This window comes from Anopheles bellator, chromosome 1, assembly GCF_943735745.2.
Source record: "Anopheles bellator chromosome 1, idAnoBellAS_SP24_06.2, whole genome shotgun sequence".
NCBI classification, from domain to species: Eukaryota; Metazoa; Arthropoda; class Insecta; order Diptera; family Culicidae; genus Anopheles; species Anopheles bellator.
In genome coordinates, this window is record NC_071285.1 from 33,850,967 (window position 1) to 33,877,967 (window position 27,001).

A 27,001-nucleotide genomic window follows, 5' to 3' on the forward strand; every position below is an offset into this window, starting at 1 on the left:
GGATAACCAAAAAACTGCTTCCAATTTCACCTGAACAGACCCTAATTTTTGTGACCCACCTAGCAAACTTAATCACTACGTAGCGTTTTTTGTGATATAAATCAATCTTCTGCAGCCGTTTCCTATTCGTCGGTCCATTTATTCCCCACTCGTGGGTCGCATCAATTTTGGGCCGGCCAGCTGTAGGACACATCGGAATACCTTCTCTAACTTGACCAGCCTCTATTCAACGTAATACAATTCCACTCCGTTGCTAGCGTTCGCTGGCGCACCGTTTATCCCTGTAATGTCGACCGACCGTCCCGCCGACGGTATTCAATTCGATGCCACAAGACTTCACCGATCAGCACGCCGGCTGACAGCGCTACGCCGGCAATCAGCAACATAAACGCCGATGCGACCGCATCGCCGCCCACTATCAAATCGGTCGGGGCAATCTGACGGACGCACTTCGGTTTCGGCTCCTGCCAGACGCGCCTCTGCCGCTGCATTAATCCCGCTTCATTCAACCGGCGTAATCTGTGAGTTTAGTCCGGGGATTTGGCGGGCCACAGGACACCGGGATAATCCCGACCGAGTTCGGGGCAGACCATTCAGCATTGAGTGTGCGGACCGACCGAAAAAAAACGGACAACCAAAAAACAAACATCAGCACCGGGAACCATCAAAACTTGCAGGGCACGAGTGGGGAATGAAGGAAGCACGTTTTTAAAACCCGAGTCCCGAGTTGACAAGCATGAAGGGCGGGCAGCAAGGCGAAAGCAAAGACCACCAAAGCAAGGAAAGATCACCACGGACCCGACCCGGATCGGAGCCGGGGCCATGCTGGCCATGCTGGCCATGCAAAGTGAGCAGGTGAGGCGTTATTGAAACTATGATTGAAACCGAGCATAAAAATCACATGACCAGTCTGTGGCGAAGCATCATTCCCGGCCGACCGACCGGGGCCCACGCACTGCCGAAGGCCCCGCAAAAAGGCGACAAGTGCCGCGGAACGGTTCGTGGCGTTTAAATTTCCCTTCCAACGATTGACAATTTGCAGCGGGTTTCTTGAGTAGTTTGTGAGTTGGCGCTTGCCTCGGATACCAACTATCCAGTTGGTGTGTCAGTTTTGTGTAGGTACTTGTGCAAGTGCAAGTTCCTGTTCCTAGAGCCTAAAGCCTTAGAACTAAAATTATACCTTGGTAAATTCCAATGTTCCCCAGCTTGGCAGAGCTTAATCTGATGGTAACGTTTAGATTCACCCACGAGAGGCCCAGGGGCTTCGGGCAAAAAGCAGGAAGCGAGAAGCAACACACTACGGTCCGGTTCCAGCACGACTCACCCATACGTTATGACATCGCGGTACGGTGAGTTTTTCTGCACGATCGCAATCATCCACTGCGACGAAACGGGAAACATATCAATTTCGCTCAGCTCACAAATTTCCCGCTCACCGAACGTTTCCCGGATGATGCGGTAGGCGGCCGAAATGGCCACGTGGAACGCGTAGCCGCCGGCTCGCACCATCCGTAGCCCGGCGTCGGCGGCCAGAAAGTGCGACTCGTTGCGTCCCGTCCTTTCGTCGAAGTACTCGATTCGGGTCCGGTGCAGTTCCAGCGAGTCGGCATCCGTCGTGCGCTGCGGGTGAGAAGAAAAGGGACAGTGGCCACACACCAAAAAAAAAACAACAAAACAACAGGGAAAATGAAAAAAAACGACGAACGACCCAATCCTCGCCAACGCAGACGTGTGCGAAGGGCCAAGGATGCGTGCAGGATACGGAAGAAAAGGTGCAACCGGTGCGCCAGAAAGAGAACGCGAATCGGCAGAAGAGCCAGGAACTGGCGGAAAATAAATCAGTCAGAAAAGGAGGGCGCGAGAAAGGCGAATACAATCATCCAACAGAAAATGCAGCTTCAGGTGGCGCGGGACTGGCGGACTTCGAAAAGGAAGTTCCAAGTTGCTACCGGAATCTCCCGGCGTCCATTGTTTCACGGGTGTGCGGAAAAGCTGCTTTTTTGTGCTCCACTTATCTAATCTGCTTGCCTACCAGGCTTGTCTAATCTAGCTGGGCTCCTCCATTTGGAGCTCGGCCTGCATGCATGCATCGGTGCACTGCCCGTGCACTGTGGCGTGCAGTGCAACTGAAAATATTTGCATTCCCGGAAAAACCCGTGCACCTAAGCAAGCAACCAGGCGCGGCCAAAAACTCGTCATTTGACTGCGTGTTTGCGAAGCGCTATAAAAGAAGTCTATTCAATCCACAAAACGGTCGTCGGATTTCGCACCGCGGAAGGCCCGAGACGGGGCCGAACTACTGGTTGAAGTACTTATTTACTACGAAATGGTTCGGTGTGGCCAACGTCCACCATTGCTTAAAGCCTTCACCGCCGTGCTGGAAGTTGGCATAAATTTCAATCAAACACTAACCACAAAGTAATCTCTAGAATAGGGAATATCCTCGATCCCGAGCGTTAGACGGCTGTCAATCAAATTCCGAAGCGTTTTTATGCTCTTCGGTTGCTCCATTAGCAGCGATCCGACGATGCTGGCCGAGTAGTACTGGAACATGAGATAGCCGAAGAGCAGGATGAAAAATGACGTACATCTGCCGGATGATAGGTGCGGTATCTCGGATAATCCTGTTAAATGGAACGAAAATAATACTGGAAAAAGAGAACCATTTTGCTGTCGTTGCCTTCTGCCTGCTACACTCCTGTTGGAGCGATGTAGAGACGAGACTGATCAAATCCCACGGGACGACCGGGCACTTCGGTGTAACCGGACATTGCTCTAAATAGAAACTAAATACAACCTGACCGGAAGTTGAGTATTTAAAATATCAACTCTGATACGATCATCGGATCCGCCACATATTGAAAGTTGAGGTTTTGCTATTTCTTTTCACACTATTGTTAGATCCTAAACAGTTTCCACTAAACCACCACCACTTGTTGGATTGTCAAAGATCTTTGTAGATTAACATTTTTTTCTACAATGCAGACCCGTCAAGGATCGTGGTTTGAGAAGGGGCGGAATTTTGGGAAAACCTAGCCACTCTCCAGACATGCTGAGACTCTACTCGTTCGGATGAATCTTTCGTCAAAACCACAGTCACTTTTGAATGATGTGCGTCCTGCCGAGCAGAAGCAGCGTCGAATGACTGATGTGCGTCGTGTCAATACCCATCCATCTCAACTTCGCTCGAAACACTAACCGAAGTGACGGTCGAACAATACTAAAGCCCGACAAATCAACTGGCAATATTGGAATGGCTCGACTTCCAACAGTGGCAGTGGGGCATCGAACCGAAAATACATTTATTTTCCCTTTTTTTTCTCGATGAACCAAGATCAATCATCACGAGTGCCATCGGTGGAATAGGCACGAGTTGCTTCATTTCTCGCACCTTGAAATGAGGATCATTTTGGTAACCAATGCCTATTCTTTCCTGCGTACTAATCTCTCCCAAAATCCGCTCCAATAGATTTCGAAACATTTAACAAACAAATATTTGATAACAAAAGCGTCCAAATCTGTTGTGGACACAGGCAAAACCAGTACATTGCTGTTACCTTGTTGACAAACGCCTCCGAGAAAGAGCAAAATGCTTTTCGATACCTTTTCCGCCCGATAATTGCATTTGGCGCCATCGTTTCCGTCGTCCGGGAGGGCTCGATGCGTCGACGATATGTTCGCTGCGACGTCCTTGTTACGGCAATTGTTTGCCCTGGGACTGGGAAGGTTCCTGTTACCAAAGATGAGCGGCGGCTGAGGATCCGGATATTGCCGTTGGCATATTTGCCACCGCCGCCGTGCCGGGGACCCGCTGGAACTATGTTGGTTGGCGAAACACAAAACACACACGTCACACTCGGCTCAGCAATGTGCCCGCCGCCCGCAGAGAACGTAGTAAGAAATGGTGACACAGAAATAAGCAGAGAACCATCATTTTGATCATCGTTAGTTTCTTCGGCTTTGGGGGACGCCATTAAAAAGATGCACCACGTTCGATACGACCAACTTTACATTTGCTGATTGAAATGAAAAAATGTTGCTTGTAATAATGATTTTCTTCCGGTGAATGGGCTCGCTGCAACAACGGTGGCGCCCGTTATCGCAAATGGGTTGCAGCCCGACGACGAGGAACATGACGAACTTGCTCTGATCTCTTGCACCAAAGTGTAGTCCCGAAGAGCTGCACGCCACCGTGCAGCGTGCATCCGATGCAAAAGCTGAATCTCATTCCACTAATGATGCCGTCCAAAAATGGAAACCGATCAAACTCGGCATCTCGTCCGGCGAATCGACACAAAACAACTCAAGGAAACTAGTTTATCGACGCTGTCGCCGGTACGCCTTGAGAGGACGGAAATAATGTCGTCCGGAGCACTAGAACCCATTCGATCAGTGCTGCACCAGTGCTGTGCTGGTGCATTGTGCAAACAACTCAAAGTGTGCAGCATTGCAGGAAGTGGATGCATCTTTTAGGGATCAATCTGTGGCACGAATCCTTAGACCGTGGACAAGCTCATGTTAAATATATGCACAAGCCAAGTACAAGCTCGACCGCAGGATTAAAGTCAAGCGTCCAGAGCACACCGGATCCGGCCAGAAATAGTAGCATGAGATTTTCCAAGACTGGCTGCTGTAGCAATTTAGAGTAGAGAATAAAAGCTGGCGAGCTACAGAAAAATCTTCACATTACTTACGTACCAGAGGAGAGGCGTATTTGAATCCCCACGCCGGGGTGTCGCCTGTAGGACACGGCTCGTGCCGTACGAAACTTCCCCATATGGAAATACCTTCGCCAACGACGTGCTACGGTTGCTTCCAAAGGACTCTGGGCCACCCGGAACTGTTTCCGGGTTGTCTCTATGGGCAAAGGCCACAGCACGTGTGCCCTTATTGTCGTCGTTGGAGATTGCGTTTGTTGGAGCTTTCTTCAACATTCGAACACACGCCGCCGCAATCGCGTTCGCAGTTCCGATGATAGCTGATGATAGTACACCGTTTGATGAGTTTTTCCTCGAGCTGTGCAACGTAACACTTGCCATGGGAGCGACACGGCGGGATATCGTCGTGGCTTTCATGGCGAGGTGGGAAAACATTTACTTCTATTACCATCGACAGTGTATTTTCATATTTAAACTCTTTGCTGGTAAGAGTAGTTCAAAGTAAAAATTTTACCTTACAAAACAAAAACTCGTAAATCAACTGAACGTGCTCTTCTCTCGAGATTACTTACCCTCATCTTCAAAATAAAAACTCATGCACAAAACTGTCGTCAGTGTTGCACCACAGCCCAGCATCAAGTACCAGACGATTATTTCGAAAGGCAGCAAAAATGGATTTTTCACTGCATCGTGCCGGGGCGGGTGCCGAAAAATGAAGCATGGTCTGTAATGGAACCGTTCATCGATTACACGACAACATGGTCACCCCGAGCGAACGGCCAGGAGCCAAAACTTATCTCAGCCTACCGTTCGATGAAGGTCCGCGTTGTGTAGCTTACTACGCGATGGCGCTCCTGCCGAAAGAACATTGGCGAACCTCCGAGATCGACCTCTCGTCGGGACAGTGCTCCAATCATACCATCAAACGAACCATTCCGCAGATAGCCCCAACTCTTCGTGCGCCGATTGATGAACCTGAGTGCCCGGCCGGAAGCGAAGCATAAGTTTGATGACTTTAGTACGTAGTTTTCACTCCGCCAACGCCTGTCACTTAAGCTTCTCTCCTTCCGCCTGCGGCCATTTATGTTATGACCCCAAGCGCAAACAATTTTGGGTAAAGTAAGTTTTAAGATGAAGACCAAAAATTTACTCCTACTAAAGCTGAGATCTCCGGCACGTCCATTGCGGCCCCATATCTGCCATCGTCAGGCCGTCGGGAGCGTTCCCCGCCCGGCGCTGGAAATTAACCTAACCATCTTCGCCAAACATCATCATCAGCACCTTCCACGTCATAATAATCATCAATCATGTGTGAAAAGTTAAACCACCGTGGCAGACCAACCGGGCGACCGATAGCCATAATGAATCGAACTTTTGCACCGGGCCACTCCGCCCCGGCGGCCGCTACTTACGTGAAGTTATAGAAATCCTTCAGCATGCTCATCAGCCCGTAGTTGTAACGGTGAACCGAGTCCAGATGGGTGTTGGTCGGGGTCGTCAGATACGTTTCGAACGGCTGGTGCGGCCTTTGTGTCACCACGGTCATTATCTTTAGTTTCAGGCCGTCCATGCTTCGGCGGCGAGCCACAGTCGTTGCTCGCTGCGGTATCACCAAACCGTCAGCCGTGTACCTTCCGAAGGGCTCGATTTTCAATTTTCCTCCACTCAGAAAGCCCGGGTTCCTTGAGTGTAGGCGAGAACGGAGAGCAGGAATACGATTAAGTGGCACATTATAATAAATCCAGATCTTTTACTTTCTTTTCAACACACACATATGAGTCACCACGCAACGAAAGTCGCGACTCTTAAACAGTAACAGTTTCGCAAAATCTCCGTACCATTCCTCTGATTGTAGCGAAGTTTACTAAATGAATGTTGAAGAACGCACCAATAGCATACACAACATTACGATTTAATGCTCTGAAACTTTGAAATACGCTTCCGTGGCGTAACGGTTACCACGTGTGCTTCACGCGCAGAAGATCGCGGGCGGAAACATCATCAAAATCAGCAACAAACGATAGGCAATATTTTTTTATCTTACTAAAGAAGAAAAACTCATAAGCCATTTCTTCATATTACGCTACATCTGGCAGCAATTTTAACACGAAATCAATAGACGTAGCCGGTGCTTAGGGCGTTCGCGTGCAAGCATGATTTATGGCAGATCTGTGGTTTCTTATCATTTTCACGAAAGCCCAAGCATGGATGAATTTTCCCAGCGACTCATGTATCGAGCCAAACGATGCAAGGACCGATAGAAACGAGAAAATCCTACCCAACGGCTACACCACGTCAATTGGCAAAAACACTATAGCGGCAAGCAGAACAATAGAATAGATGATTACCAGAGATCATAGAGTGTGAATTCCCGATAGGTTGCCTCCGTCGGTCTCGTCACGGTTATTTCTGCATTGATGCTGACGTTCATTGTTCTAAGCAGATCGAAGGTATCGCCACAGGCACCACCCGCGTCGGAATTGGTGCTGGTCGTTCCGGGAACATCTCCCATCTCGGAACGGTAAGCGATGCGCTCGTCGGAGGTCGCGTTGTGCTTCATCGCCCTAACAAGCTCGCTGCATCCAAAGTTTTCGCCCGCCAGACACGAGTTGCCAGTAATCCCGTTGTAATTTTTATCAATTATCAACCAATGGAACGATGCGTTGAAGAGTTCATATTTCGAAGCCTGGAAAGTCAAAACAATGCAGCACAATCATGAACTGCATCACCTTCGCCAGTGATACACGCGGGTGCTAATTCCGTCTATTGCACCCACCAATGCAGTTCACTTAAGGGGGTCAATGCAATTCGCTACTTCCTCTCGTTGCTGTTTTGAACAACTTACCTGTTTTTCATTCACTCACTTTTGTAACTTTGCCAAACGACCAAGCTGATGAAGTCCATAGACGCATTGTTTTATACGTTAATCAGAAATATTCGCATAGAAACAATGCGGTCGCTCCAATACTAGAATTCCGATACATTTCTGCCATTGAATTGCAACTCTAGTCTGAGTGTTACGAAGATACGAAAGTTTCCACCTCTACGATAATTTATAGGTTTCTCTCAACTTATCAGCTTTAGCGAAGGTCGTTTGCAATACAGCTGCCGAACAGAACTCAACGTGGGGTTCCGTTTTGCTCATTTTTTCAATACATTTAAGCATTAAGCTATCGTTACGATGTCAAAAACACATAAAACTGTCCAATATCGTAGCTCCAGCTGGAAGCCATTCTGCTCTTAAACGACACTGCGGTCATCATCTCACCTGTGCCAGGACAGCTGGTGCATTTTCGCATTCCATATCCAGCAGCACAAATTGATGAAATTCCAACGACTGCCGAAGTGCGTCCGACACCCACTCCGAATCCCACTCAGGCCTTCCGTCCGTTGTATAGCCTTCGGCAGGCGTTGCAGGCCGTTGGGCGATGTTGAGCATTCGAAGCGGTACGCCGTCGGCCATCAATTGCGATAAAACCTTGTAAATGAGCGATAACTTCTGATCGCATCCGAAAACGGTGCCCCTGTTCAGGATTTTATGGTGCCGCACGAAGTGGTAAACAAATGTAGCCAGCGTGTCGTTGTAATCATCACTTTTTATGCATTCCGGGTAAACCGACACTACTGCCAGCAGGATGACAAACGGTAGAGACCACCCCCGGGCCGCTCGCTGACGTTCCGGGTGCATTACTCCCGCGTGGCGGTACTTTCCGCGCAGTCAGTGCATCAATCACCCTAAACACTTCATGTACCGCGGCACCAATAACTGAGCACGAAGCATCTGGCGACGTGCCTTAAATTTATATCGAAACATTGCCCTAATGAGAGTGAAATTATTCCATCACCAGTCAGTCGTAATAGTCCGCCATCAGGTACCGGCCGCCGTGCTAGCGGAACTTCACGAATCGATCACATCAATTACGCTAAATTTAATGATCCTGTCATTGCCAATACGTGAATGAACATGTCCCTGTATCGACTATGTAATATTCTCTGTTGTCCTTCCAGCACGGTTTATAACATTCGAAGGGGGGGGAAAATCATTTAAATGGGTTACATTTACATACCGGTTACACCAAAATTGAATCTTAAAGAAACATTGAATCCTCTTCTGTTGGCCAAAGTTCAAACGATCCAATTGTAGACAATAGAGATCTCAATTGTCTTAATCGTTAGTTGCCTTTGTCTATACGGAGGCAACTCATAATAAATTATTCTCCGCAAGTTCCCAGTTCATCATATACTCAGTAGAACCTTCTTGGCCGTTACTACTGGTTTGGCCACCGATTCAGTTGCTTCACTAGTCTCAGACCACGATCGTGTTCACACAGTATTGTATCTGTATGTATCCCAATTCGCATCCACAGTACCCATCCGTGTCAGAAATGGGTCGATTTCATTTTAGAAAAACTGTAAAATGTACCAAATTTTGTCTTTGTTCACTTCCATTCTCAACCGCCAGCTAAAACTTCAAATCCCAGCTAAATAGAACGAACAAAACACAGTAACATAAAAAAAAAGAAAGAAACAGTACGGATGTTTTTTTAGTGTGAAGTATCAGCTTGAAAACGAGCATAAACTTGAAACTGTATGATCGATACTTTGAGAAATATCGATCACTAAAGTCATCTACCGAGAAAATAATGAATTTCTTTTTCGCCAACCTTATATTTCAACCAATCGTAGTGATAGAATAGAATTAAGAAGAAAGATTTGGGCGGATCTGATTCTCAGAATTGGGAGAGCTGAAGAATTTGGACGGAAGAATATCTGGAATATAAGGATCTGATAATGGATTTTTTTTCTAGGTGGTTCTTAGAAGACCGGACCGTGTTTATGAAAGAAATTCATTGTTTGTGCTAAAAGAACTCAGAAACAAATAAATCATTAATGTTTTAATGAAAAGATTCCATGTCAGATCATGTTTTTATGCCCAAATTTGTGCAGCCAAAACAAAGTCACTCAGAAACTTATTAATGACGACCTTAGCACACGAAGAACGAGAAACAGCAACCCAAATGGAAGTCTATACTATTTCTGTCCCTTCTATGGATCTGTAATTCAACGAAGTTTGAGTTTCAAAAATACCGATTTCCTGTTCAAGTACTTCCGTCTCATCTCTTTCTGTTACCAATACCATAATACCCAATTCCAATAATGGGCAGGAAAGAAGACCTTAGGAGCGGGAAAAGCTTAAGTAATATGCCATTTAACGGTCTTCTACGAGTCACACGATTGTGGAGAGAAGCTCGCAATAAGCACAAAAGAATTGATAGTTTTCTAACTGTAGCCACTCCATAAATACGGCCCGGTCCGATCTTCTAAGATTGAAAAATCTTAAGCCACTCCAGAAAAAGTAAAACATTCATCCGTGAGAATTCGTCATCGATCTTCTCTCAGGAAGACATTTCAAACATGCCGATCAACGTCCGCGCATCTCCAGTCGCGTTAAGGATTGCGTTGTATGGAAGTGCCCTTTGATAAATTGTGTAGGTAAAATCCGTAACTTCGTTTTAGCCCAATTCTTATTCTGATGATTGATTTGAATGTTTCAAAAGCAACTGGAAAGTCATCGAAATGGAAAGTCGTCATCAAAGATTCTTAAATCACAAACCAATGTATTGATTTTGTTAATATCATTTTGGTTTATTAGATATCAATGTTCTAGAGTTGAAGAGGATTCATGGGTGTGGAGTTCAATTAAGAAAAATAGCTGTTTGAATAATCATGCCTCGTTTTTTTCTTGTTAACTATAACCTCAAATAAGCTAGAATAACTAGCACGTGATCATCGGCATATCCTGTACCATGGCACAAAAGCACCAACTCAACAACAACGATCGAATGGCTCATGTTAGTTGTGTGTCAAAACTGTATGTCTCGATTCTTGAAAACGGAAGAAATATGATTGTAAACTATGACCATTCGGAGAAAACAGACTACCGAACATGCTCGGTAGAGGTACGTAAGGGTGATCAGCTACAAAACTTGTTTCGGAAACATTACATTAGTCAACTTGCAGTAGATTTTGTATCTGTTGGTTGTTTAAAATGTTAACACGTCTTAAATCTTGCGTTACACACATTTAGGGCATTAAAAGGATTCCGATGCAGGTCATGCAGCATGCATCACTCGAGATTCATGTGTCGTAAGGTTGCTGGCTGCATAGTGATGCAGTGAATGAATTCGCGTAGTGGTAGTCCTAAGAGCGCAAGGGAACACTGAGAGTCGATTCGAAGCATGGTGGATGACGTGGAATCGTTAAGCACACACAACGTACTCTGTTCTGTTCGCACAGACCGATGGGTACTTAATATTGGCGTACACTTTTCATCTCAATCGCGCCAGCCGCGATTTCTATCAGCTTATCGCCGATGTCGTCCCAGATAGGCTTTACAATGAGGGCATGTATGATGAACGTCCATACATTCGTCAATGCAGCATGGTATTAAGCAGCACCCGAGCCAGCATCTAAAAATTCAAAACAAACATAATCAATACACTGATGCACGAGGAAGGAACTAAACCGGTCGAAAGTCAGCCATTGCACCGTAAGCATTGCTTCCAATTCCTTACAATGGAATTAAATAAATTCTAGGCAACGATGCAAACCAAACGTATCATGAACATACCCAACCAAAGCAATTAGGAAACCCGACACGTAAGCAATCATTCCCGGCGACGTCGTCGTTTGCGTGTTGATCTCCGCATGACAGCTAGGACATATCATGTGCGTTGATTGCGGTCCAATTGGTACTACGGTGGTGACAATCTGGGCCCCGTTCAGAACTGGTGCCTGTGGTGTGAAGGGGCTGGACGGTGGAACTCCTCCCACTGCTTGAGCATAGCTCGGTGGAGCGGACTGAGGGAGCACGAATCCATAAGGTGGCGGTCCGTCTTTACTCATCTGCAAATTAAACCCAGAGCGCGAATTACAATAAGATTAAGCGTGGAACAACCATAAGCAAGCACAGAGAAGTAGTACAAAATACGCTATCTGATGTTCGATAATGTCCGACATCTTGGAACCAGGACCAACATCGTTTAAGTAACTAAGAATGGTAATGGAATACTAGAAATGCACCTCAAAACCAAGCCGTTAGTAACATTTCGTCAATAACAAATGACAAAAATCCGAGGCAATCTAGATGGCGCAAAAACGTAAACCGTGTGATGTGTTTTAAATCGCGTAACCCATGCCTGATTCAAAGGTGTTATTTCGTCAAGATATCAAGGCATTTCGTCACACAACTCCCACACAAGGCCATCCACTGCTAGAAGTTCTTTTTTCGGCGTTCCCTGCTTTCTAGTGAAGGTCCGCCACCACGCCCTCCCTACCACCCTCGCTAGACCCACTGTAAAAGAAGTTTCACAGTTATACACACACGATCGCTGGATTATAACAAGCCCGTTTTGCGTATTTGTTTTCTGCGTTTGTTGTTTTATTCAATTACCCAGGTGAGGCCAAACACGCGGCACGCGTCGTGATCTGATCACCCACCGTTCAGTAGCGAGCATTGACGTAATTAGATGCATTCGTTCCAAGGTACCATATTTCACCTCATTAACGCATACCAAACAAACTTTTTCGATCGTTTGGGAGATGGTGTGCAATTCGTTCTTTTTCAAAGGTTCGCGAAGAATGAATTCTTGGACGCGATGCGCACTCGCTTTGAACGAAACACTGGCCATTGTTCTCTCATTACCACTGCAACTATACGATACCTCTTTATCAGCGTTCCTAGTTCGAACTTCCTTCCAGAACGATGTAGATCTTCAAATTCGAAGTTCACGACTTTGGTACAGTCGTGCGGATGCGGATGGCAACAATGATAAGCACTCGATTTCCAGCAAAAGGCTCAAACGCGAAAAAGTGCAAATACAGCCAAATTGTAAGTCAACACGAAACCACAAAACACGCACTGGCTACAAACACTCTCTTTCGTGAACTCTCCGTTCTGCTGCCGTATTTTTCACACTGCTTGTGTATATGACTTCATTGCTTATATTTTTAGCGCTATGTTTCGCATTTATTACGTCTCTCGTCCACCCGTTTCTTTGCTTCTTGCTAACCACAAGGCAAAGAAATCGACAGGTTTTTTCATTCAACGAAGTGTCAAACGCCTTGACAGCAAACGGGGTGCCACAGTATATTTAATTTAGGTTCAATAACGAGCAGGGTTTGAATTTGGATCGAATGCATGGAGCTTGAATTAAATGCAATTAAAACTTAAATTTAATAAAATTGAATTTCTTCATATCCGTTTAAATGTACATTTCGCCTAGATAATAACGCATTTCATGCAAATTTAAAAAATTGTAGGACAGTTAACGTTGACAACTGGTTGACAGCTTCGGTACCGGAATAAACCCACACACACATATGCATCTTAAATCTTTCATTACTGTAAAAACATTCACGCCGGATTTGTACAATTGTGTAGTTGATTAAAGAACAACTGAAATGGCCACGGTGGACAATACCAAACGGATTGCGGCGTTCTTAGGAGTACCGCTAGGGAAAGTTGGATACAACTCAGAGAAGGTAAAAAACGCATTTTGTTGTTTGAAGCCGCATAACCTACAATCCACATACCCTTGTTTTGTTTTAAGATTCTTACCCGCACGAAGTCTACCAACGAGCCAAGCATTTCCGGATTCTCCTCCATTGTACAATCCCTCGTGAGGGAAACAAAGGTAGTCGGACCACTCCCGCGGAACTTTGAAACAGAATGCCAAATTCTGCAGTGGCTCGATTACTCCGTGCTTTTCGTTGCGCCCTCCAACAAGGACAAACACGTCGCGAAGCACCTACTGGAGGTAGTTCGTGTAGATCGCCGAAAGCCATTTGAACCTATTTTATTAAATATGTTTTTGTTTATATTATTAAGGAGCTGAACCACTACTTGCAGAGCCGATCGTATTTGGTCAGGGATACACTTAGCGTGGCCGACGTGGTGGTATTTCACACTATTTATGAAACAATGGTTCGAAAAATTACTCATCTCTTCTAATTTATCATGATATGATTATAAATGAATTGCTTAAATTTTTTTTACAGACCTCCCTGCAACCACTTGAAAAAGAAAGCTACTTGAATGTGTCCCGTTGGTTCCACCATTTACAACAATTGGATGAGGTTCGTCAAGGCAAGCTTCTACTCAATTTTTCAACGTTACAACTGTTGGAATGGGCCACAGGCACACACGCCTAAGCGCAGTAAATTACCACGAACCATGCAAATCAATCGAAAAGCTGCTTAAGTGCGTAGCTTATAAAATTTACTGCTTCCTAAATTATTCTGAAATAAATTAAATGTAAAGAATATGTGAAACAACTTAAGAAAAGGAAAATTTACTTTTGCGAAGGAACTGTTCAAATATTATTCAGTGTTTAGTTATGATTTACGTTTTCCGATAACATCGCTTAAATTAATTTTCTTTATTCTATTACTAAATTGACTATAAAAATCCTTTATAAGATTTTTTTTAATAAAAAAATATGACATGTTAACATGTAATATTTTCATTGATCATAATGGTGGTGCCTTTATCAGCATTCAAATTCAATTTTGCGTTTGTAATGCAAAAGTGAAGTTTGCGGTTCCTTATCACAGTTCCGCATAATTCGTACGAATTTAAAAAAAGCCTAAGCAACTGTTTCGCCATTTCGCATATCCATATCCACACATCCATCCAGTTCTTGGACGTCTCAAAAACACATGAGACAAACCAAATGCTGAATCGCTTTGATTCATAAACTCCCCATCTATGTACCAGGCTGGTCGGACAGTCGGGTTCAGAGGAAACATCTGCATCCCGGCTGTGCCTGCACTCTGTCTTTTACCCCCGATTGTAGAACTCCACTTCACGGTATGCAAACTCCGCCACCACACGCATTGTGGAATTAAAAAGCATCTGTTCAAACATTTCTGGTAGAAGCACCAAGTATCTGTGGCGCGGTGCGGCGCGGCGATTGGTACTGCGGAGTTTCGCTTCCTTCTCCATGTTCTCCGGCTTCTAACTTATCTTACTACTTTGCGTGTCCGCGTATTTGGAGCCACTTAATCGCGCGTTTCTCGCCGGCGTTCTACATTTCCCCACAAGTGTGTTTGTGTTTCAGGGCGCTTGTTCCACGCGATTCATTTATGTTTTCGGCTTTCTTGGGCGTTCGACGCCAGTTACGCATATTCTCATATTTCTTACTCTCACTTTCATTCTTCCTGTGGCCGCGGTTGGCGTTACTCAGTGATCTCAACGGATCGATAGTGCATTAAATCGGCTTGCCTTTCTTTATCACATGCAAGAGGCGTTGCTTCTGACGCCTTCACACTTCTTTGTTTTGCTGTACTCTGGATTAATTATTCATAATCGCAGCGATGGATGGCGTACAGACGGAAAGCATTTACCAAAGTGGCCATTACGTATTAAAAATTCCAAACTAGTGCGGTGTATCGTGATCGTTTTTGCTGTTTTAATTCCCTGCGTTCTCGAGCAGCCCTTTTTATTGTGTCTTGCTTAATTTTACTGAAGTGGGAAATATAATGAGTAGTCATCTCTAAACGGCTTGCCAAATGTTTTGATTTGATTTTGATTTTAAATACTACACGTAAAAAATACGAATATACAAATGACGGAGGACGGTGTGTTCTGTTCTAATGAAATATCGATCGTCGCCGCATCCAGTGCCACTTTCATCGCCGTGTTGGGAACAATGGGTTCGTTTGTATTCTATTTTTATATCTAACCGCGTATGCACTCGCTCATCTTGACCCTAAGAACGCGCATTTAACGGTACTTCTCTTTGATCTCGCGTCTCATATTTCTGGGCCTAATATCATTGCCCGGCCGTAACGCTTGTTATGCACTTGTTGCTATTCGGCAGGAAATGTTACGACCCTGCTGGCACTCGGGCGTCATCAACCCGTCCGTAATCGGCGGCGTCAACCAACAACAGCTTTCGTCCTTTCGCTGGCCACTGCTGATCTACTATTCTGCATTGCCGTCATGCCGCTAATGGCCTTACGGTACGGCCGCAGACAGTGGCCGTTTTTAGCAAGCGCTGCTGGCGAGAGTTTCTGGTGTCGGTTGTTTCCGGTGGCCCTGTATGGCACGGTGGCCACTTCCGTGCTCAGTCTCGTGGCCCTAACCGTGAATCGCTATATTCTGATCGTCCATCCCAGTTGGTACAGTGCTGTGTACAGAAGATCTGGAATGCTATCATTGCAACTGGCAATTTGTTGGGCTATACCGTACGGGTTGATGGTGAGTGTGGCAAGCTTCGATGTACAAAGTAACGGATTTGAATGAATGAAGTTCGTCTAACATTTCCGCAGGCATTACCACTGTTTGAAATATGGGGACGGCTTGGATACGACCATCGCACATTCTCTTGCACCGTACTGCCTTCGATCGTATCTGCCAGCTTCTTCACGAACCATTTCTCAGCCAGTCCAAAGAAATTCATATTTATTGTTGGCTTTGCTCTACCATTCTGTGCGATCGTACTCTGTTACACTGCTATCATTGAAACTGTAAGAAGACAGCGTCGCAATTTGCAACAGCATGCGGTAAAACAGATAGTCGCTTCAGCATCACCAAGTAGCATAACCACCAGCAGCGATGACGACGAGCGGCATCTGACTCGTACTACGGCGGCAATATTCGGATGTTTTCTGTTGTGCTTTCTGCCACTCACTATCGCCAATGTTCTCCTGGAAGATAAAGATTCCGGCAGGGCTGGAGGGGATCTTCACGTGCTGGCATCAATCCTCACCTGGCATTCTGCAGTTCTCAATCCTTTCATTTACGCCCTTGGAAGTCGTCAATACAGGTATGCACACTTTGACAATTATTTCAATTTGGTATTGAGCACATATTGTTACGAACAACATGATCAAATGATCGAAATGATCAACTTTGGTATGTTGGATTTTTTTCAAACGGATATTTCATCGACTAGTTCTAGTCTAATTCGAGGTTAAGAAGTTGTATATGAAAATTATATTTAAAACACCATCAATAATTTAAGTTTCCTAAATTTTCAGGAACGCATACTGGTCTGTCCTTCGATGCAAGTGTAGCAATAGTGAAGAAAACCGTCGGATTACGTTACGAAGTCATCGTGCAACAATGTCCCCAAGCGTCACCAAAGCAAAGTTTCATATTCCAAATTCAGATAACGCCGGAAGCATTTCGCAAACCAATTCTGAAGTCTAAAATAATTAATACAATTGAGTAAATTGAAGCCTTAACTAAGATACAATTTTTCACACTGTCTGATAACTATGAAAATTCTACGACTATGAATAACTACGAAAATTAGAATTTGTTAAATCATTGTTGCAAATTGTACGAAAAAGACATCAAACATGTTTGAGAATGACATCAACGACAATTTGAACATTATATGAACAAAAAAATGGTGCCTGAGAGTCTAAATTATAAACCCAAGCGACGTCTACTTTTTTCTTATATTTGACGGTAGTTAAAATTTAGAAGCAATACAATTCATCATGCAAAAAAATGATAGTAATTGGCAGACCAAAGATAACATGTAGCATATCGAGAACTAGTTCGTAGGCGACTCTCAGACATTAGTTTTTAAACGATTACATTTCACCTCGTTTCAGCTTTGAGACAATAACATAATCATGCATTCATACTTTGTTAAAAGCAATAGTTGATCATCAAACATCGGGGAAATCATCCGTTCAGTGCATAAGACTAATAAAAATGTATGTTAATTTTTTCAAGTTTCTAAGAAAATAAATAAAGGTGTATTTTTTTATTAATTAGAAGAAGCACCATTAATTCACATTTCTTTCCATGAAAACAAACACATTTTACTAAGGATAGAACTTTGAATTGAAAAAAATCATCGGCTGGAAAACCGGTAGGGTTTTAAATTTAAACAATAGCTAATGGTGACAGATCGATGTTTGGGGACTGGGGATATAATCATGGGTTCTGTACTGTGACGAAGCATCCAATCTGCGGCGCCAGACGAAGCGCAAATCGGACCGCTATAACGTCATTTCGTTTGCGCTTCGTGTGGCAAAAATATAAAAACGAAACGTCAAACGTGTTTACATTAAAGATAGAGATTACATTAAATAGAGAAATAGAAGAGAAATAAATTGTTTTTTCCGTTTTTTTCAATTTTGTTGCTATATCAGCAAATAAGAATTTGTGGTCGGCCGACACATAAACGTTTTGACAGAAGTGCAACAGTTTGGCCTTTATCTGAAATGCCAAAAACGTTTCGTTGCGCATCGTCTATCGCCGCAATTATGTTAAATCGGCCGCAGCAAAGTTGTTTCCCCGCAAAATAAGCTGTAGGCAAATTAAAACTAACTTAGGCTCGACGGACTATAAGTTAATGTGGATTGTACGTTGTTGACGTTGAGTTGGTGTAAAATTGGTTAGTGCACAGTTGTGTGTTGATCGCTTTCACGATCATTGTTGTTTTGGTTGACTAATCCGTTTCACTTACTCTGAACACTGATGATCTCATACGTGTGAATTTGCAGCCCCGTTCTCACCATGGCAGGAAAAGCATCAAAAGACGGCGTAAATTTCCAACAACACCTTTACTATTATCTGATGGGACTGTGCCACAACCGACGAATTGATTTTTCAATACTTTACGAAGGCAACGATAAACTTTACGGGGCCTTCGACGATGTGATACTCAAAACGCACGATCAGAAACCGGCCTTATATTTCGTACAAGCAAAACAAGCCCAAAGTGAGTCAAAGCAAATCTCTATTGAGGATTTGTTCGATATGAAGAAGGGCATTGCGAAATACATCGGATCGTATAAGACGTACTTGGATTCAGGTAAATTCACAGGTGATGGCATTCCGGATGAGATAATCTACTGGACGTCTATGGAATGCTACAAGACCACCATACAAACGTTAATGCAACCATGTGACAGTATTCTTCCACATATAGGATCGTTGAATGATTCTATCGTAAAATATCGTTTCAAAGATTGGAAAATGTTATTGCTATTGGATATTGCGTGGAAGTGGGCAAAAATCTGCAACGCAAAACCAGAACTCAAATTGCTCAAGGCGGAATATATCTGTGAATCCGTTGCATATGCACTTTCTGAGGAACTATTACAAAAAGTGGAAAACACTGATAAACTAAAATTTCGCGATGAGTTCCTTCATGGGAAACCCGAATTTCTTTCGTCAGTTTCATCTAAAGCACGTTCATTTCGAGAACACTTTAAGACCGCTTGCCAGCTACACCAGAGGAAGGAACAATTTGATATAAAATGCTTCATGGCAAAACAATTTGATGCCAGTGCGTTTGGATTGGTGCCCAGTGAAGGTGAAGGTAAAGTGAACGCAGATTCTGTCCAATTTGAGTACAAAGGATTGAAGCAAGAAAATTTGGAAATGTTTTTCAACTTGTTTAGATACTATACAAATGTTCCGAAAGGCGAAGATATGTTAAAAATATTGAACGAATTATATGATAGATTTTTCGAGGAAAACCTGTTTGAGAAGCACTTGGTGTCTAGACAGGAAACGAACAACAAACAAGAGAGTGAACATTACATTAAACAGCGTGACTTGAATTCAGTCATTAAGATAATAAAGCTGAAACGCAAACTTGTAGCACCAAGCGTAACAAATGTTGAGTTCAGCGATGAAAGTTTAGCAGAATTGCGTGAAAAATTGCAAGACCACGTTAAGAGACAATTAAATTTAGAGATCGTAGCCCCGAACGTTGTGGATTGGACGGCTAATCGTGTTGAAAAAGAACTGTTAAAAATAACAACATGTATTGTTGTGAGAAAGAAAGACTTGATAATGTTGTCAGATGAGCTGAATTGTCTACCAAAAAAATTAATCGATTGTGAGCTGCACACCATTGTAGTGCTGGATGTCGAGCAATCTGACAAGCCACGAGTACTAGATTTGCTACAAAGAAAAGGGAATCAACTAATACTTATTTTTATTTTTGCTACTTCCACTTTTACCGATCGTTCTTCTGTTATGTTTGAAGATAAATTGGACATTAAAAACGTGAAATTCAACTTTAAGCAATTTGGAGATAAAAATTTGGTACTAGACGACATATTTATACCAGTCACAGATTTTCTTCAACAGACCGCACTAGATTCAATCGAAAAGCTTGCACAATTATATCAACTTAAAAAAATTGATGTAAAATCTGATTTCTATCAGCCAGACGAACCAATTTATGTACAGCGAACGCTAATGGATGAGGATAAAAACGCGGTAACATATGAGACTATTCGTTGTGATAAAACCACCTCAGTATTCATTGTTAGTGATACAGCCGGTCAGGGAAAGACCATAGAAATTTTGCGTTTTGGAAAATACCTCAGTGAAAATAACGCTACATGCCTCTTTTTTCGAGCTAAAAAGTTAGCCACTGAATTTTCACACGAGAACCTGAAATGCTTCACGGGTTATAGAGATCTTTTGAAACTTCTACAAATATCGCCAATGAGTCAATTTACGGAAGACATGGTAGTACAATGTTTAGAAAACCGTAACCAAATCCACCTTCTGGTGGACGGATTTGATGAAATAATAGAAGCGAGTCAAGATGTAGTCATTAAGTTGCTCGAAAAAGTTGTTCAATTTAAGTTATGTACAGTACTGATCGCAACGCGAACCGAAGCGAAGTTGAAATTGAAAAAGTCCTTCAATGATGCCAAAGTCTATCAACTGGGCGAATTTTCGTACGAAACATACTTCAAAAAACTTTGGTTAAGTGATAGCAGTCGATCGTCACCGGTTTTGGAAGAGAATGTAGAATTTTTCTTGTCCAATTTCGATTCTGTCTTCAAGCGCACCGGTTGCAAACTGTTTCTCGAAGTGCCGCAGCTGTGCAAAATAATGGGAAGTATCTATGAAGATCGAATCAAGCGGCCGAATTTTCAATTACACAATAATTATGAAATTGGATCTATATACGACACATTTATACGCAGTCAGTTTGATCATGCTGTAAACCGGTATTTCGACAGTAATTTAGAGATTCACGTATATGCGATGAAATTAATGAGAGTCGATTTCTACAAAATGCACACAAATATGGCGTACGAAACGGAATATAATTCTGAAGTAGACATACATCAATATAAACATTTTGCGCGGTTTGGTTTGATAAGCTTTCGATCGTCAAATTACGCAGAATTTATTCATCGAAGTGTGTTAGAATATTTTATGGTTCGTTCCTTTCTATTCGCTCCGCAAAATGTTAAAGAGAAAGATTTCATGCTGTTTCTAAAGCGACATTTTTGTGTATCTCGTGCGAATATAGCAGATAAACTTATCGACTTCTTTTTGGGTGGTAAAGAGCAAATTTCTAAGTCCGCGTTAGATAATATTCAATGTTATTTAGCAACGAACGCTAATCGTTTATCGATATACGTTAGGATAACGCTAAATAATGCGACATTCAACACACTAAAACTACTGCTTCGTGCTGCACCGACCAAAACTGTTCGTAACCTTAAGTTTCGTTTTGGTGGATCACAAACACAACAAACAATTCCAAACGATTCTACCGATATCAACCTGAAACGTCTCGGAGAAAGGCAAATGATTCTATTGCTCAACACTCTGCGGGACAGTAGTGCTGAAGGATATCTTATGAACAATGTTATTTTTGAAGCCGACCCAAACGAAGAGGACATGATCGAAGTTGCCATCAGAAAACCGTTTCCAGAGGTCTTCAATTGGGTTGTATCGTTCATCAAGGAACACAACTCTCTTGAACGGACACAGTACATTCAAAACCGCATTCCGCGATACGCTCGAACGATCATAACGCACTGCTATGCGGATAATAAAGAACGCATGATAGACAACATAATACGGTTCTGCAAAGCAAACCTGGAACGCAACGTTGTTCAAGGATATTTACGGAGCTTGGATTTACTCGGGGAAGTCATATCTCACATCGAAGTTGTTCCAAATGGCAAAACATTTGTAGAGGATCATCGGTTAGATTTAGTACGAAAAATATTATCCGTTCTAGAATACTACTTCGATGGAGATGATTTGCCTTCACTTAAAATCCGCCAAAGAGAAAATGTCGAAGGATTGCGCAATGAAGCGATCAAATCACTACTAAGACAATGGGTCAATGGCGATAAGTAAAGCACTACTAGTGCCATCAGATCGAAAAAACATCAGTTCCGTTTCCGAATGTTAAGTTGTCTAAAAGTAAACACGATGTTAATATTAATTTTCAAAAAAGAATAAACGAGTTTAATCAAGCTGAAGCGACATTTGTTTTGTATTATAAAAAGAACACTAACAGAGAAAGAATACACACTTGAAATTTCTGCGGAGTATTTGCGTTCTGGCGATAGTTCCCTTGACAGCATTGGTAAGGCGAAACTGGGCACTCAGAATGAAACTGGAACTTAACAACTAGTTTGATGTTGAGCCAACAGATGACTTGAGCCGATTGCGAAGCTCCTCGATGAAAGACTCGACCGGAAGCTCTTCCTCCTTTCGGCTGGCAATTTCCCGGAGCTTAACAACACCACGTGAAAGCTCCCCATCACCGAGTACAACGGCATAAGGAATTTGATACTCTTCGCAGTGCTGCAGCTGAGCAAGAAGCTTGGGATTCTGCTTGTACGAGTGCTCCGCTTTGAGACCGGCACCCCACAGTTTGTTCAGTATCTCCAGCCTCTTCAGATGCAAGCCTTTGTGGGCGGAAGCGACGTACACCTCGGTTTCGTTAGTACGTGTCTTGCCGTTTGTCTTTGCTTCGATGATGGAAAATATGCGCTCTACGCCGATCGAAACACCGACACACGGTACTTGCTTCCGCTTCGGGTTGAACATTCCGACCAGGTTGTCATACCGCCCGCCGCCTGCTACAGACCCGACAGCAATTTCGTCATCTGGTTCGCTTGCTCGTAGCACGGCCTCGTAAATAATTCCTGTGTAGTAGTCAAGCCCACGAGCCAAACTCAGGTCAAATGAAATCCGGTGGCCAACCTCGAATATCTCGCAATACTGCAGTAAGAGTCGCATATCCTTTAGACCTTCCATGGCGCTAGAGCTACGCTGTAGATGTTGGTCCTGCTCCAATTGGTCCACCAACTCAATTCCTCCGCTCAGCGTCACATACTCTCCAATCCGGTCAACGGTAGCCTCATCGAGGCCCTTTTCCTCAATCATCTCCCGCCGTACCTCATCCCAAGGCGTTTTATCTAATTTGTCTACCGATGAGCAAGTCGTTCGAAACTTGTCCGCCGGTACACCGCACGCCTCGAACATCCCGTCCAGCAGCTTTCGGTGGTTTAGTTTAACTGTAAAATCGCCCACTTCCAACTCCGTTAGTATCTCAACCACTACTTTTACACATTCGGCGTCCGGCAGCATGGGATCGTAGGTACCGGCAATGTCGAAATCGCACTGGTAGAACTCTCGGTAGCGGCCGCGTGTAATCTGTGGGTTGTCACGGCGGTACACTTTCGCAATGTGGTAGCGCTTGATGTTAAATACGTTGCCCATGCCGACATAGCGAGCGAACGGCACAGTTAGGTCGTAGCGTAGTGCCAGTATTTCCCCGCCTTGGTCTTTCAGATCGTAGATTAGCTTTGAGTCTTCGCCATACTTGCCCGTCAGAACTTCCTTTAATTCGAACACCGGTGTATCGATGGTTTCGGCACCGTGACGCTGGAACACTGCGATCACCTTAGACAGCACTCGCTTTCGAAGCGCCATCGCTTCCGGGCCGTAATCGCGTGTTCCTTTCGCCGTCTTGAGGCATAGGTTACGGTTGCCCGGCTCGCTGCCCGGCGGTGGTCCGCAGCAAGCCTCATCATTTCCTAATTGAAGCTGCTTCAACTGCTCCTTAAGTGCCAGGAGCTTTTGTACCTCGGCATTGATCTGCGGTTTGTCAGGTGTCGCAGCCGATTTCAGCTTGCGCACGAGGTCGCCCTGCACAGCGATGGCAGCGGCCAGCGAATCCTTGTCGGTCATCTTAAGCAAATTCGAAACCGCTGGCGAGGGGATGAAAGGAACACGATCCACAGCACCTGAAAACCGTCTAAGAGGTTTAAAACACTTCAGAAGGACTGGCAATTGGCCAAATGGAGAGAAACGAACACGGCAACGTGTCAAAATGCCGATCAGCATCTTTCACTTTTCACTTTGACGGCAAATCCGTAAACAAACCGTTCCAGCTGTCAAAGCCAAAGCAGAGTTTGATGTCGACATTTCGTCGACATTGACGACGACGAATTATCGCACTTTTTGACAGCGTCTACGTAAACAAACCACTTCGTTTGGCAACAAATCTTTTCGCAATCTTTCGCGATTTTGTGTATTTTTCGCGAATATGTCTAAGCAATTTGTTGGGTTCTCCGATGACGATATTTACAAAATCACTCGCCAAGCGACTGGCAAAGATGCAGGTAAATGTAGCTGCTGTGTGGGGCACTAAGGTCGGTAACCTGTGACGTGGTTTGTTTTTTCCAGCAAGGAAATGTGAAGAATTGTCGCGTCCGCACAAAAAACTGCCTCAAGCACCACCCGGCGCAGTGAAGTTTATGCCTCCGCCCATAATTGACAATGGAAACAACTTGAGCTGCGTAGATTCGAGCATTTATCCCAACCATCCTATCCAGCAAGCAGTCGCTTTTAAGCCGCTGCCCGTTATGATGAAAGTCCCAGAAGATGAGTCAATTCTCGTGCTTCCAAACAAACCCATGACCAGCCAGGTACCGGGCAATATTCTCGCCGGGAACACACCACTCGCCGGTTTCAAACCGGCCGGCGACTTGGTTACTCCGTTTAAAGGCATGTCGCTGAAGGACTTTGAACATCAGAGAAAGCTGATGGAAGAGCAGAATCGCCAGAAACGCGAAATTCTACATAAAGCAATCGAACAGCAGTAAGTGTTGTAGAACATGGGCTCTTGGGAAATTTCTAATGGTTTCTCTCCTGAATATTGCAGCGCGCAGAAAACGGCCGCAGAGGCAAGTAAAATACAGGAAATTAAATCGGAACTCACCAAACTAGACTCGGAGCTCGCCGCGGATGTTGCCATTTTGCGGAAGCAAATTGACGCCGCAAGCTTACATTTCACCAACGTGGAGTGAGTACTCCTTCTACTATCATCCCGAAGAGGCATCCTAACGTTCTATTGCATTGACAGGAAAAACTACCTCAACATTGAAAACCTTTTCCTCAAAGCTAAGGTGGAACTTCACCAAGCTTTGGAGAAAAAGGAAATGCTCACCGAGCACCTCTGTGCAATCATTTCCCACAACGAGGAACGCAAGGCAAAGCGGTTGTCCGACCTTATGGAAAAGGTAGGCATTTCCGTGAACGGAGACTTGGACGATACTATCAACAGTAACAGCACTGTGGCAACGGACGCGAACAGTACTGCACATCCTCCGGGAAACTGAGACCACCGCCGTTGTTCAAACCCCTCACACGATGCTGGGCCAACAACATTGATTCAGATGCAACATCTGAATTTTGGCAAAGATCTTCTGTCCTAGGTCTGGGCTACTACTTCGTGTTCTCCTCAATTCTCTACAAGATGGCTGACTGGCCGAGATATTGTTAACAAATGCTGATGCTGTCTTAATAACACTTTCTTTAAGAAGTTAAACATTTTTTTCTAAGAAATAGAGCCACAAAAAAGAGTTTTACACAAGCAGCACCTTATAGTATTGTTTTTTAGAATAGCTATTGCATTTCGGGATCAAGTTTTAGCCAATACGATATACACTTCTGTGCTGAGCGACAATAAAGATATTATATTTTTTCATACTAACCTTTGACAGAAATGATATACTCTTATAGTAAATCCCGTACACATATTGTGAATATAGAAAGAACAGAAAGTATGCCTAACTACGACAAATCAGCTTTGTACAAATCGGACGTGTTGTGTCAGTCTTTTCCTTCCATCCGGAAGAAGGAACTGTAACAACTAATCATGAGTAAAAAGAAACATTGATATCGCTATAGATCTTCACTCACGTCAGCTGGAATTTGCAGCAACGACAACTTAAAAAATGCTGGCTGAAGAGCGAAAGCGAAATTGAAAGTGAATCAGTGCCTCGGCACGATCGGGAAGCGCTGTAAAATGCATCTAATGAGTAGCGACCAACTAGTCCCGACTAGTCTAACCAGTCCTCTGCACTACTTCTCTCTGTTAATCATTTGTGGTTCCCTGCGATTTTCTGTTCGCTTATCGTGCGTTCAAAGTGGTTCACCTGAAGTACCAGTTTTACCGACCGACAAATCACCCTCGCATGCGACACCGACATAATTAAAACTGCATTCAGTGGAAAATGAGAATTAACTTTTCCTTCGCAGCTCTAACGACAGATCGTTGCATAAAATCGAACTCTTTCGTCGTCAAGTGGATATCGATACATGATTGCGACGCTTTGATTGGTAATGTAACAACTGCTTTGTTTGAGCCTTATAATCGCAAAAATACGCATATTTACATATTTACAGTGAGGAGGACAGTAATCGCTACCATTCTGAATATTCACGGAACGAAAACATTAGCGAAAAAGTTAAACTGAGCAAGGATTGTCGGCGAGTCAATAGGGGGAAGTCAAGATCTCAAACGCTAAAACAACCTAAGCCGACCGTGACCTTGGGCCCAGAAGAAGGACTTGCGTTGTATGGCTTCGATGCGATCGTCCCAACATTGGCAGTTGGCCTCTTAATCCGAGCGTAATCAAAAAGATCGGTTGGGGCAATAGTGCGGAGCATAATCTTTGGCCACATAATCTCCTGCTACTCCCAAACTGATGTAAGTAACAAATACAAATTCCGTAGTCGTGTTCAAAAGATTCAGGTTCGCACCAGGTTTTTTAAATTTGGAAATGTATTGACATTACACTTACTGATGTTAACAAATAATTTGTTGCTAACTCACTACTGAACACAGCGATCAAGCAATGCTAATTAATTAAGGCAATTAGAAAGCAGATCGATGATGAACAGCAAAAACCCCTTTACGAAAGCATCATTTGAGGATGTACCAACTTACGGCCACGGTCATTTGATACAAACTTTTAAAACTATTTTAAAGCCCGGTCCACACGCTACGATAATCGTTGCTCAGACACCAGCAAATAAGAACTTATATTATCCTCTATCATATATCTATTATTATATCTTATACTATCCTATCCTATCTATATTATACTATCCTATCCTATATATATTATAATTTGGCACTAATCTGTAATGCCGCAAACGTTGCGTTGCGCTTCGTCTGTCACCGCAGTTTGGCATTTATCTCTTATCTCTTTCTTTCGTCAGCTATCTCTTTCCGTTCGTA

The 27,001-nt window shown here is 43.8% G+C and overlaps 7 protein-coding genes across 8 annotated transcripts; 4 read left to right on the top strand and 3 right to left on the bottom strand.

Moving 5' to 3' along the window:
• Nucleotides 1-275: 275 nt before the first annotated feature.
• On the bottom strand, nt 276-8,346 carry LOC131215462 (ionotropic receptor 75a). Its single transcript, XM_058209852.1, has 10 exons — nt 7,927-8,346; nt 7,007-7,344; nt 6,071-6,340; nt 5,466-5,633; nt 5,231-5,382; nt 4,699-5,068; nt 3,558-3,730; nt 2,413-2,624; nt 1,325-1,620; nt 276-519 (listed from the first exon to the last, which is right to left on the bottom strand). Exons 1-10 carry the CDS (start codon nt 8,344-8,346, stop codon nt 276-278), a joined length of 2,643 nt encoding a protein of 880 aa, XP_058065835.1.
• A 1,945-nt stretch (nt 8,347-10,291) lies between these two features.
• LOC131211824 (LITAF domain-containing protein) lies at nt 10,292-12,719 on the bottom strand. 2 transcript variants are annotated; one of them, XM_058205458.1, is made up of 3 exons: nt 12,383-12,719; nt 11,290-11,564; nt 10,292-11,128 (listed from the first exon to the last, which is right to left on the bottom strand). In XM_058205458.1, the coding sequence occupies exons 2-3, from the start codon at nt 11,562-11,564 to the stop codon at nt 11,023-11,025; spliced, it is 381 nt and encodes a 126-aa protein (XP_058061441.1). In that variant the 5' UTR covers nt 12,383-12,719; the 3' UTR covers nt 10,292-11,022. The 2 variants fall into 2 exon arrangements, with proteins under 2 accessions (XP_058061441.1, XP_058061448.1); XM_058205465.1 differs by lacking the exon at nt 12,383-12,719 and adding an exon at nt 12,112-12,179.
• Nucleotides 12,720-13,065: 346 nt separating this feature from the next.
• Nucleotides 13,066-14,020, top strand: LOC131216642 (eukaryotic translation elongation factor 1 epsilon-1). Its single transcript, XM_058211190.1, has 4 exons — nt 13,066-13,202; nt 13,271-13,477; nt 13,549-13,644; nt 13,719-14,020. The coding sequence occupies exons 1-4, from the start codon at nt 13,122-13,124 to the stop codon at nt 13,869-13,871; spliced, it is 537 nt and encodes a 178-aa protein (XP_058067173.1). The 5' UTR covers nt 13,066-13,121; the 3' UTR covers nt 13,872-14,020.
• A 1,266-nt stretch (nt 14,021-15,286) lies between these two features.
• LOC131215464 (protein trapped in endoderm-1-like) lies at nt 15,287-17,225 on the top strand. The gene is made up of 4 exons (XM_058209853.1): nt 15,287-15,374; nt 15,542-15,921; nt 15,993-16,489; nt 16,704-17,225. The coding sequence occupies exons 1-4, from the start codon at nt 15,287-15,289 to the stop codon at nt 16,873-16,875; spliced, it is 1,137 nt and encodes a 378-aa protein (XP_058065836.1). The 3' UTR covers nt 16,876-17,225.
• A 754-nt stretch (nt 17,226-17,979) lies between these two features.
• Nucleotides 17,980-21,931, top strand: LOC131215465 (uncharacterized). The gene is made up of 2 exons (XM_058209854.1): nt 17,980-18,079; nt 18,189-21,931. The coding sequence occupies exon 2, from the start codon at nt 18,202-18,204 to the stop codon at nt 21,814-21,816; it is 3,615 nt and encodes a 1,204-aa protein (XP_058065837.1). The 5' UTR covers nt 17,980-18,079; nt 18,189-18,201; the 3' UTR covers nt 21,817-21,931.
• Nucleotides 21,899-23,759, bottom strand: LOC131206369 (histidine--tRNA ligase). Its single transcript, XM_058198900.1, has one exon. It carries the CDS (start codon nt 23,659-23,661, stop codon nt 22,093-22,095), a length of 1,569 nt encoding a protein of 522 aa, XP_058054883.1. The 5' UTR covers nt 23,662-23,759; the 3' UTR covers nt 21,899-22,092.
• Nucleotides 23,760-23,960: 201 nt separating this feature from the next.
• Nucleotides 23,961-25,413, top strand: LOC131216594 (RAB6-interacting golgin). The gene is made up of 4 exons (XM_058211127.1): nt 23,961-24,095; nt 24,160-24,574; nt 24,638-24,778; nt 24,839-25,413. Exons 1-4 carry the CDS (start codon nt 24,020-24,022, stop codon nt 25,092-25,094), a joined length of 888 nt encoding a protein of 295 aa, XP_058067110.1. The 5' UTR covers nt 23,961-24,019; the 3' UTR covers nt 25,095-25,413.
• Nucleotides 25,414-27,001: the final 1,588 nt, after the last annotated feature.

Bases quoted from the DNA above. Each gene is read 5' to 3' on its own strand.
- LOC131215462 (XM_058209852.1), bottom strand. From the start codon at position 8,346: ATGCACCCGGAACGTCAGCGAGCGGCCCGGGGGTGGTCTCTACCGTTT. The intron at 7,345-7,926 runs GTGAGATGATGA...TTGACTTTCCAG, and splicing joins CACCAGCTGTCCTGGCACAG to GCTTCGAAATATGAACTCTT. The intron at 3,731-4,698 runs GTACGTAAGTAA...CTTTGGTAACAG, and splicing joins TCAAATACGCCTCTCCTCTG to GAACCTTCCCAGTCCCAGGG.
- LOC131211824 (XM_058205458.1), bottom strand. From the start codon at position 11,564: ATGAGTAAAGACGGACCGCCACCTTATGGATTCGTGCTCCCTCAGTCC. The intron at 11,129-11,289 runs GTATGTTCATGA...TTGAATTTTTAG, and splicing joins TTCCTAATTGCTTTGGTTGG to ATGCTGGCTCGGGTGCTGCT.
- LOC131216642 (XM_058211190.1), top strand. From the start codon at position 13,122: ATGGCCACGGTGGACAATACCAAACGGATTGCGGCGTTCTTAGGAGTA. The intron at 13,478-13,548 runs GTAGTTCGTGTA...TATATTATTAAG, and splicing joins TCGCGAAGCACCTACTGGAG to GAGCTGAACCACTACTTGCA. The intron at 13,645-13,718 runs GTTCGAAAAATT...TTTTTTTTACAG, and splicing joins ACACTATTTATGAAACAATG to ACCTCCCTGCAACCACTTGA.
- LOC131215464 (XM_058209853.1), top strand. From the start codon at position 15,287: ATGACGGAGGACGGTGTGTTCTGTTCTAATGAAATATCGATCGTCGCC. The intron at 15,375-15,541 runs GTTCGTTTGTAT...GCTATTCGGCAG, and splicing joins CGCCGTGTTGGGAACAATGG to GAAATGTTACGACCCTGCTG. The intron at 15,922-15,992 runs GTGAGTGTGGCA...ACATTTCCGCAG, and splicing joins CTATACCGTACGGGTTGATG to GCATTACCACTGTTTGAAAT.
- LOC131215465 (XM_058209854.1), top strand. From the start codon at position 18,202: ATGGCAGGAAAAGCATCAAAAGACGGCGTAAATTTCCAACAACACCTT.
- LOC131206369 (XM_058198900.1), bottom strand. From the start codon at position 23,661: ATGACCGACAAGGATTCGCTGGCCGCTGCCATCGCTGTGCAGGGCGAC.
- LOC131216594 (XM_058211127.1), top strand. From the start codon at position 24,020: ATGTCTAAGCAATTTGTTGGGTTCTCCGATGACGATATTTACAAAATC. The intron at 24,096-24,159 runs GTAAATGTAGCT...TGTTTTTTCCAG, and splicing joins AGCGACTGGCAAAGATGCAG to CAAGGAAATGTGAAGAATTG. The intron at 24,575-24,637 runs GTAAGTGTTGTA...TGAATATTGCAG, and splicing joins CATAAAGCAATCGAACAGCA to CGCGCAGAAAACGGCCGCAG.